At 35.8% G+C, this 11,702-nt stretch overlaps 1 protein-coding gene across 1 annotated transcript; it reads left to right on the top strand.

The window, feature by feature from the left end:
- The first annotated feature begins 657 nt into the window (after positions 1 to 657).
- Positions 658 to 7,378, top strand: LOC145998574 (LETM1 domain-containing protein 1). The gene is made up of 5 exons (XM_083135008.1): positions 658 to 899; positions 2,050 to 2,406; positions 3,822 to 4,110; positions 5,785 to 5,928; positions 7,002 to 7,378. The coding sequence occupies exons 1-5, from the start codon at positions 805 to 807 to the stop codon at positions 7,176 to 7,178; spliced, it is 1,062 nt and encodes a 353-aa protein (XP_082991134.1). The 5' UTR covers positions 658 to 804; the 3' UTR covers positions 7,179 to 7,378.
- The last annotated feature ends 4,324 nt before the right edge of the window (positions 7,379 to 11,702 follow it).

Here is an 11,702-nt window from a genome sequence, read left to right as displayed (position 1 = left end):
GACATGATGACTATATCGTCCGCATACAAGAGTACAGGTATCTCTTGCTCCCCTATAGATGGGGTTGCGCCCTGCTCCCATGATACTTCGTTCGCCACCCAATCAATGAAACTGCATGAAATCAGAAAAAGACATATATTCCCCCCTCGTTTTCAGAAAACCTGTTTCACAACCCACCCCTGTCCTTTCTGTGGTGAAGGACACTCCAGTGGGACAATGAATCTCCCCCCCTATTTACTGCGAGCAGCAAAAGAAGACGGCCGCGCCATCTACTGGCCACCGATGGAAATGCAATTTCAAAGCGCAGCGAGGTTTAAATGTGGGGTAATCCTCTACTCCCTAACTCCTCTATGATAATAGTAAATAATAATTATTTTATTATAGTAATAATCATAAGCATGTCAATAAAAATAATTATTTACTACTAAAATTTTATCGTTGGCCTGACCCACGCACCCTACATAAATTTTTGGAGACGCCAATAGACGCCTGGTACTTGCCCCTCCCCCCTTCCAGACAAAAAAAATTGTGGTTGCCCCTGTTTCACAGTTGTGCATTGAGGATATTATACATTTTTCTCGTTTGTGTTGTGCGAAAATTATGTAACGAACTGGGTATTCTGTGATCATGAAATCACAGATTATTGCAATGCAAACTTAACCGGCGAATTGCGAACCTGGAAAGTGTGTTGAGTGGAAGAAATTATAATACCCTTTTATGCTATAGCAGAACGTAAATGGGATCTCGAAACATGTATTTGGAAGGATTGAAATTTGTCAAATTTGCCCACGCCACTGGTTTAAAATGAACAAAATGATTTTTGTTCCAATATGGAACAATTTGCTTCGTCGGACACTCCTTGGCACGAATTCAGGACGATGTGATGTTTGTTCCTATAGGTATAATTTATCTTTTCGTGCCGGAATTAGTTACATGTTTTTAATGTTCCACGACCAGATTTTGTACACACACTATACCCTTCATGTAATTACACAGTTCGAGTAGCATTTGAATTTTATTCTTGAGTTTACTATTAACAGGTTAGGTTAGAAATCAGTAAATTAGTAGCTCACTACCTCTAATGTAAAACTTTTACACGATATTCCTTTCTTTTATACTCTGGGGAGGGAACTATTCAGCCTAACAAAAAGTTAATGTGCAAACTTTAGAGCGAAAAGTCATCCCGGTTGTCTTCCAAATGGTGACAAAAATGTCTGATATTTCATGCATGGTGTGCCCGAGACCTGGGCTCTAGTCTGATTGTGCCTGCAGGTTTCCCTGAAATTTCTGTTTGTTTTCGTTATGGTTGGTATTTGCTTCATTCCTGTAACTGTAAATACTTCTGTTACATGACTAAGAAAACATCAGTTTTGAAATGATGTAAAAATAATCCTATCATCTAGATATACAGATTTCCTATATGAGTCACATTTAGCTCATATCTGTAAGCACATGCTGAACGAGTTTTCTGGTTAATAGTTGTTTTTTTTTGTGCAGAACTATTGTTTCCATCCCACTCCTATATGCTTTCACAAATAGTTCAGGCAGGTCAAGTTTGGTGCTCTTTTCATGTTATAATTTATTTGTTTTAAGTATGTTAGGTCTGGTTGCCTTAGCATTACCATACTTTCCTTCATATCCTCATGTGTAGACAACATGTGAAAATAACTCTTCCAGCAGTTGTCACTTTACTTGCAGAACATAATACATAATTAGTCATGAATACTTTCTGAAGCTTTACAACAAACTAGTTTATATGTTTGAAAGATTCTTACTTCCAGTATTATTTCCAGTATTCTAGATGCACCATCACCCTGTGCAACTTTCAAAATTCATTACACAATTGAAACCATGACCATTACATTCCTTAAATGTTTTTGTTCTTTGTCGGGTTAGACTGTGTCCAATGTTAGTATGAAAAGTTGGTCACCCTATCCTGTGCACCATTAATGAAGTGAACTTAACATGATCAGCCAATAATGCATTAATAGTGACATAACTTTTTATGAATTAAGTGTACATTTCTTTCAAGCCATATTCTTATTTCAGGTACATGAACCAAACTCAAATTACACCGAAAGATAAGAGAAAACTTAAATTTTGGCGATATGTTCTCTCAAGATATATGCAGTATGTTGAAAAATACCAGAAGATGTTGGAAGAGAACTTTCCATCTGCAATGCATATTTATCGTGTTTTCTCTGTGGGTATCAAAGACTTCTACAGTGACCTGAAGAAGTTCGTGAGAGTAGCCAGGGTTGTGCACAGCCCTTCCAAAGGTTTTTCCTTTTTATCCCGAAGAGATATTGAATTATACCATCAGATGCCAAAAGACATGATGAAAGTTGCTCCAGTGTTACTACTGTCTGCCCTACCTTTTACGAATTACGTTATCTTTCCTTTGGCGTAAGTATTACCTTAAAATGTGTGTTTGTGTGTGTGTACGCATGTGTAAATGTACAGAACTAACAAGCACACATCCTTCTATTTTTATTGAAGGGGTATTTCCTGTTTTCTTCCGTGGACCCAAGTTCCAATTAGTCCATTTCAGGCTGGTGCAAGGAAACTTTGTTGAACCAATTAGATGCTGTATGCAAGAAAAGTGGTGTTTGAGTTCAGAAGATGCAAAAATGCCTGTCTGCTACTTTAAATGTTCATTTCAGTCGTTAACATGTACCACGTGACCCTACACAGCACTGTACACTGATCCAGAATGTAGTGCATACACCAAATACACTGCATGACACCAAATCAACAAAGTAGACAGCTTGTTGCACCTTGTAACCAACTAGACACACAAGTGCAAAGAGAGTCAAAAGATGCAGTGAAGTAGACAGGGCCATTATGCAATTCCTGTATCATCATGATACACATGTGTTTTCTATTTTAATCTAATTCTGTACACGTCTATAAGCACACAATGATTGTCTTCTGATTAGTTACTGCATCTTTTGGGTAGAATGATTTTTCCCGTCTCAGGCAAGTCACGTTTGGTGCTTTATAATTATGCTTCTGTATGCTGTTTGCTCATTATAGTTGGTTAGGTAGGAGTTAGGTTTGTTGACCAACTATAACCTTTCTGCAAGGTTTTTTTGGTAAACATCTGATATTCCCCGGACACCTATAACTTCTTCGTTTTGTCAATTTTTGACATTTGTACTTACCTATCTGCTTCGTGGAACATTCTTTAACGTGTATTCACGTTTTTTTGATGAAAGTAATTGCAATTTTTTTTTTTAACTGAAGAACATACGTTTCTGCAAATGGTTTGTGGAGCTATATGTCAATGGTTTGTGGGGCTATGCGAGAATGGTGTGTGGGGCTACGCATATTTTTTTCGAAACCAATTTTTAACTATTGTAACCTATACATGACCCTACCTAACCTAACCTAACCTTACCAGAAATGGTTCGTGGGGCTATGCGTCAATGGTTGAATTTCCGCTATGAAACATTCCCACATCACACAAAACACCTTCCAGATGTTAGACAATGCTACAGGAACTTATTACCGTAAGTAGTTTCTTCTGTAAAAATGAAGAAATCTGTCAGGGGAATATCAGATTAGTACCATTTTTTTTTTTTTTGTTATTGATATCGTTGTTAATTTCCTATTTAACTTCATTCATATCATGATTGTTGGTGGCCATTGTGATTGGACCAACATCGTGTGTTACAAGATAAACTTTCCATGTTTATGATGTTACATTGAACTAGTAATTGCTTTAGCATTTATCCATTTACAGTAGATTTTTACTCGGGAACATCTGTCCTAGTTACAGCCAAAATTGAGAATTGATCCTGTTTCTTCTTCTTTCCTAGATACATGTTTCCCAAACAGTTCCTGTGCTCCCATTTCTGGACCCTGCAGCAACGAACAGACTTCGCCGTACAGAAGCAGCGCAAACGGCTCTACAATAATCGCCCAGTTTTCCGTTGCCTGCAGGAACGCCTGAGAGAAGTGAAGCAACAAGAGATGTACAAGACATGGAGGCATGTTCTCTCACTGCTAGGCAGTGGTGTCCATCCTGATGTGCCACAAATAATCAGCTGCAAAGCATTCTTTTCTGACGAGCCTTACCATATGAATTACATGTACTCATATCATGTGGTAAGTATGGACTTCCTCAACTGTGTATTATTGTCAAGGCAGTTTGGTTAGCATTATTTTACATACATTCATTAACTGTCAGCCAAAGCTTTAGTAACAGCCAGAAAAGTGGTTATAATGTCTCCTAATAGAATTGAAACCACTTTCATTATTTCAGTTTCTTGATTTAATTTATATAATTAATTTTCGGTTTCATGTTACAAATTTTCAACAATTTTAATTTGTTTGTGAAATCATCTAGAATATTTCATTATTTTTACAAATTTTCAACAATTATAATTTTTTGTGAAGTCCTCTCCTCATTTCTACCACTTTTTTTGAGAATGACCTAGGTATACCTAGTGGTACCAGATTTTTTTGTTCCAGACGTGTAGTAATTTTAAGGACTATATAGTTTTCATTAAGAAAATAAGCTGATAGTCTCTGAAATTTTCCTTTCATTCATGCTGAGATATAACTCTGTGTTCACACATCAGGGAAATCGAAAAGCAGCATGACATAAACAAAGCAAAGAATGGACAGTGCGAACAGAAAAGCATAATGTTCACCTCATACGGTCACAAACTGACAATTTCAGAGCCAAATAGTCACACAGACAAGATAATGCATGTAAAATGAACCACTTTCATCTTTCGCTAATTCAGCTCTGTGAGATGCATCTACTTGTACTTCATAAGTTATATAGATATGTTAAGGGTAAGCAAATGAGCATTACAACAGCTTTCTCAGTAGTTACAGGCTGTATAGAGTATGTATTGCAATTTTTAAGCTTCATAATACAAGTCTGAGCCAATTTTAATGAGTTCAAAGATTAATATCCCAGGATCTCAAAGAGCCTAGGTGAACTGGTTAATTGTTTGCAATGATTAAGTGGGGTTATAATTTACAGAACTCTGACCAAAGAAGTCACAAAAGAACAGACATGATGGAAATGTTTTTCCACACACGTTTCTCTCCCCCTTTTCAGGGTATGAAAAAACCAGCACATATTATAACCCACCAAACCCACACACTTGGAGATTTTTTCCACTGAAGTTGAAACTTAGTTATCCTTTACTAGATATGTTTTACACATAATGAGACCTTTCAAAAATGAATATGTAAAATGTTTCATTGCCTTGGGATCCCAAGATTTGATGACTAATTTTGAGTGTAGTGAATGCTGTAATATTTTATATATTGTATAGTCAGCAAATTTATTAGTACTGTCAAATTTATACCGTGATGCACTCTTTTTAAAGTTTTGCAAAATGAATTAGAACATTTTTCATTTTCACTAAAAGAATTAAAAAATTATCACACAGTGAGAAAATTGTACTTAAGGACAATCAAATAGTCAGTTGAACAGCACTTGGATAAAAATGCTGTAAAAAAGTGAATTGCAGCACTACTAAGTGAAACAAGTGTAAATGGTAAATATAACTAATGATCAAAATTGAGAAAACAATAACTATTTTCTCCAACAAATCAGTGTAAATGGATTTGAAACTTATTTTCAATGCCATCTGATGTATCTGCTAGCAATTACAATTATCTGAAAGATGTGGTGTAAAAGAACACGTGTGGTTAAATTTTATTGTTATCTCGTGATTTTATGCAGATACTATTAATTTATCTGTAGGAATGAAAATTCTTAGCTGTTGTTCTTCATTTTCATTCAATGTATCAATACAGACAGCTTTACTTCGAATGCACGGAATGCATGTTGGATGGCGCCGGCGCAGAAGACTGGAGGACAGAGCAAAGATAATGAAGGAGATGGACAATGCCATTATTCGAGAAGGCATCATGGAAATGACAAAAGATGATTTGCGATGGGTAAGTTGGAAAGCAAGTTCTTATGGATACTGTAACTTACATTTCATTTTATAATTTACTTTACATGATGAAAGACCTTACCAATTAAAGAGGAAGAGGAACAATTTCCCCTAGGTCCTTCTCTCTTCACCAGCTGCCGATCACTGTTTCCAGCTTTGCTCCTTTTGAGCCAGATCTGGCTCTTTCATGCACTCGTTTGGCGGCTGCGAACTATGGCACCTATAAGTGATGACAACCTATAACAGAATGTAATTGGTAAATTTATTCCATGTGAAATGCTACTTTAATACTCCAGGGAAGTTCCTGTAAATTGTTTTAGGTGAATAACAGTTTTAAAAACAGATTTTTAGCATTATTTTTCATGCATGCATGTATTTTGTGGTAAAATTAATTTTCTCTTCCTCTTGTTTGTGTGTGTACACTCGTATTTTTAAATTGGAATTTCTTTCATTGTGCAATTTAAATACATCAAAAGCAGTGCTAGTATAGTAGAACCTCGATTTTACGTTTGTCAGGGGTCCAAGCTTAAAAAAAAATAAAAAGAAGAAAAATGTCAAATCGAGGAAAATTTTAAAACATTTTTCTATTTTGGGACCATCAAGATTGAATGTATAATGCAGGAAAATGTAAAATCAGAGTTCCACTGTATCTTGTACAGCTCTTGATGGGTTTGGAAATTGCGATTTTATGGGCGAAGTGGAAAAGTCATATTAGTGGCTTTTAATAACCATTATTCTACCCGTCTGATGTATAGTTCCAAGTGTTCCTTGAATGATAATGATTAATTTACCTCTTTAGTGTATGTTACCAGCTCACTGCTATAGGCTTTTCCTTTGAAAAAGAAACGACATATTTAAAAAAAAATTCCCTACAAAACTAGGATGCATGAATTCTGAGGTTACATTCATAAAAAATAACAAAATGGCAAAATTTTGTACTAAATTAAGGCTATTCATAGATTGTTGGATCAATAAAACTATTGGTAATTTTACCAATGTATGTAAATCACCTGATACCACTTAGTCTATCCAATCCTTACATTTGATTTTAAAGAAATATTTTGTTTCATGCAGGCATGCTTCTTCCGTGGCTTGAACCCAGCCAACATGAAGACTGAAGACATGCAGAAGTGGTTGGGTGATTGGGTTGCCATCTCAAAGGAAGTGGATGAGAACTGCCTTTCACTGCTGCTTCATTGTCCCATACTTCTTGCATACAACCATCCAAGTAACTGGATACTTATACACTGAAGAGAGTACCTTTTGACCTGGAAGCTAATATTGCTTTTTTTTTTCTCCCACACTTGAATCACTCAAAGGTGTCTGGTGTAGTAAGATTTGTTGTTTTGATTGAAAACCCTCTTGTGATAGTTTATCTAGATAAGAAGCTAGTCTACAATACTGAGTTATTGTATAATAATAATGTAAATATATTTTTATTTGATTTCATACTCTTGTAGTATTTTTTTTTTTAATCTAGTACCCCTGTTCCCAATTATTAGAGGCATGCAAATTTTGTTTCTGACGCAAACACGAAATAAGAAATAACATGCTGTAATGTTAATTTTTCATGTTTCTGAAAGGTGTGAGGTGCATTTTTTTACCCTGTTTTGTCACGAAAACACAAAATTTACCATTTATATACCAACGCAACACTTTCTGAAGTCTCGAGTATCCTGTGAGTTATGCAATTAACGGAAAATTGATTAATTCTGCTGTAAATTTTTGAGAAGCAAAAATGAACCCCTTTACACACGAATAAACGGGGCCTCCCCGATGGCGCAGTGGTTGCATCCTCGCCTTGTAATCAAGGGGTTCCGGGTTCGATACCCGGTGGAGGCACAAGTGGTTCGGATTCCACTTTAAACTGTAGGTCCAGTCCCGATTAGCCTTACTGTGCATAAAGTGGACTTAAAACACCAACTCAAACCAAACACACGAATAAACTTAATAATACTCTGGTAACTACATCAATGTGCTATTAGAAGGGATAAGTTTATTTTGTGTAATAAGTGCAGTTTCCAAATCAAATTTAGGATTCACAATTTTAAAACTAAAATGTCATTTTATATAGCACTTTTCATGTGATTATTCACCGCTATGACACCAAAATTTTATTTTATTTACCGCTTTTGAACCCGAAATTGACTGTTTTTGTACCAATTATTTAGTTTCCTGCTCCTCTAAAAAAACGTTATGTTGCAGAATTTGTGCAATCAGGAGTAAATTGCTGCTGTTATGGATTCATAAAAAATACAATAAAACTTTTTTTTGCCATTTTAGCAGAGAAGCCAGGTAATGGCAACAATCAAGAGGCAATACAGAAAGTTTCTCTCTCTCTCGTTTTTCAGAATAAGGTGTGATGGGTTGTAACCGTAGCATGCTTGTCAATAAGTTCAAACCAAACTAATGTAATTTACTCCTGACTATACCACCTTATGCAAGGAAGAAGTGAAAGTTGACCACCTTGCCTACTTCAATGCTATAGATCAGAGATTCTCAAAATATTAAGCAAAATTCATACTTTTGCCATTTCACAAATTAATATTACAGGGTTTCCAATGCTAACGTTTAAAATTGCATGATCATATTGCCTAATAATTATACAATTACTAAAACTGTACATAGATTACCTTCTTTCACAGACATTAAAATTAGAAGTAGCTTTAATTATGTATTAATAATGTGTCCATTACATAATGCAATTATTGGGAAGAAGCATTGCAGCTTATGGTAATCAAGGACATCAACTTGGACTTCTATTACTAATGTGAAGGGTGGGTCTGCATAACCAAACACAACTTTCTTGTGTCCAGTACAGTGAAGAAAATTCACTCTCACATAGATAAGTTGTGCTAAACACAAGCAAAAATTATGCAGGTTTCTCTGAAATCCGAGGATAACTTCTAGCTTTCAAACCAAAACTGTGTTAATTCATCCTCTTGAAAATGTTCTGAAGAATTGCTATACGTTCAGTTCCACTTTCTAACCCTGTGTTAGTACACCTATCCCCTAACTCTTCATAACTATCTTTAAGGTATGAAATACATCGTGAATTATACTGCACATTAATGTTGAATGTTCTTTGTCTTTCTTCTAAGGTCATCTTCAATTTTCTGCTGCTCTTTCTAAATGACGTAAAATTATAAAGTAAGAACATCGGTCACGTGCTTGGAAGATGGTCGTCCTTCACATGCTTAAATACATAACACACTAAGCAGTCATGTTCACTTTCGGGCAAGTGGTCAGTTTCATGTTCATATTTGTCACTAATACATACTTGTGTGACCTTCCCTTCCTCACTAACCAGATTCCATATAACATCTGAATCTGCTGTGTGCTCTGTCTTTCTCACTTTGATATTTGGTACTTTAGTATTACACGGACTACCTCTAACCTAACCTAAAATTGTCATTTTACATCATTTGCTACTTTCAAATACAGTGTTCCTATTGTGTTTCTTTTGCTTTTCCAGAAAACAGACTGTCTGAAATGACGTAGTCCATATAATACTAAAGTACCTGATATTTTTCTTGTTAGATATTTATTTCCCCAAGCAAAGCTCATAAAGGAGACTATAAACATTTGCCTGCAAACCCATCATGCCAACAGTAATTTCTCATCCACACTACCAATCTCTTTCAATGAAATGGAAAACAGTCTTTAATTAGTTGCTCTGGATTTAATAAAGTTAACAACTTCAAATTGACATTCACTTTTTCTTCAAAGCTTGAGCCACACAATGAATGCTACAGCGAACAAGCGTTACTTTTGGCCTCCCCGATGGCACAGGGGTAGCGTCGTCATCTTGAAATCAAGGTGTCCCGGGTTCGATACCTGGTGGAGGCACATAGTGGTTCAGATCCCACTTTAAGCTGTAGGTCCAGTCCCGATTAGCCTTACTGTGAATAAATATACAGTTGCTCCAGTCTCTACCATGCAATCTCATAAATTGATCTAGCTTTTCAAAATATCAAGCCACATATGGTTTACAAAACACTGTAAATGCAAGCAGAAGACCCATGTTGGTGGTCTCATCAAACTGAATGGATTAATATTGGCTGGTTTTAATTTTTTCAATTAGCCCTTTTGTAAGATATGGAGTCATGTCTGCAAACTGTTGCAATACCATGTCATCAGACAAAGGAATTGATTCAAGTTATTCAACTGCTTTTTCTCCCAAAATAGAATTAACATCTTTTGCTGCAAACAAAACCTATCAAAGATACACCAGTCAAGTTTCAATAGGCTTCTGCTGCTTTGACTACAGCTATTAAATTCTGAAAATGAAGCAATTTTTTTCCTTGCTTGCACAAGACAACTCTGACAATTTTATTTGCAAAAGCTCCATGGGCTTATTATTTAAATCCCCATGCTTACTTTCAAAATTAAGTTTCATGGCATAATTGCATATAAATTACATGCTGGGGAATAGGTGCACTTCCTTACAGTATATATGAAACCATATCTTTAAGAGGGGTAAATGCATCCTTCATTTTCTTTTTTCCAATTTTTTTTGCCCCAAAAACTGTGGTGCATATTATTCATGGAATATTTCGGACCGCCAACATTTAAAACATGCTTTACTGTCACTGCATATAACGCATATATATCAACAGGCACAAATACAAATTACCAGGTTGGATTACTTTAGTAATAATATTTTTTTTAAAAAAAAAAAACTAAAGTGAAATTTTGTAACATGGAGAAAAGAAGTGCCACACCAATCTGGCAGAATTTAAGCATGCACACGGGGTGTGTATAACTTATTTTTTTGTGAACTTCCTTGGTGCTGCAAATCCAAAACAATTTTTCATGTACCTTCTATTCTGAATAAAGGATGTGGTTTCAGAAGTGAAAGCTTTGGGATGCTAAACACAGTGCAGGGAGAGGGGGAAGGTGGCATGGGTTGGTGCCTCATTGAATACGTATGATGTCATTTAATCTTGATCGGCACAACTAACAAAGCAATTTCTTGAACCTGACTGCACATTATGTATGAGAACTGTTTGTTGCTTTTCCCCACCAAAAACCAAGGTGCACATTATACATGCGTAGGTACGGTAACTAATGTACTAGAAATTCGTTCAGGTCATGCGTACTGTAGAACTTTTATACAGAATTCATGCCCCAGTCGTCTGTGTGATTGCAGTCAGAAGGCGAAATCCAGGGAATGCATGATTTTTTTTTTCTGCAAAAAATGGGATACAGGAGATTTTACAATAATTGTCTGCATTTTTCTACCAAGCTTGTGTAGCAGTATCTGAAGGTATATGTAACCAGTATTGGCACACATACATGCAAGTAGTTTGAGAAACCATGCTATAGGCATTAGTGTTGGCCAAGAAATATGGTTGGCTGATATCTGCCACCTTGTTGGATGATCCAGGTTGAGCCCTGGCATCGAGTTCCTTTGTATCTTCAGAAATTGCATCTTAATCATTCATGCTCATTGACGGGAATTTTACGGAGCATAGAAGTGGCGTTATATGTAATACCGAAAAATGTATGTAGGGGCATATATTTCAGTGATTCAGATACTGCTGATATAAAATGACAAACATTTCATGAATATGTTCTTGAATTTTAAACTACTATTTTTTTTTAACCTGGCTTCTGGGCATTTCCATTAGTATAGATCCATACTGACCACTTCATGCAGAATGCAACCTTGTATTCTTGGATTTCTTCAAATATATACAAGCCTACAACTGACACACAGCTAGTCTCAAAAAACGTTGAAATAAAAACAGGTCCAATGGTTAAAAGTCAATA

Source organism: Lepisma saccharinum, chromosome 14, assembly GCF_977018435.1.
Source record: "Lepisma saccharinum chromosome 14, izLepSacc3.1, whole genome shotgun sequence".
Taxonomy (NCBI): Eukaryota; Metazoa; Arthropoda; class Insecta; order Zygentoma; family Lepismatidae; genus Lepisma; species Lepisma saccharinum.
This window is presented reverse-complemented; position numbering and strand designations above follow the sequence as displayed.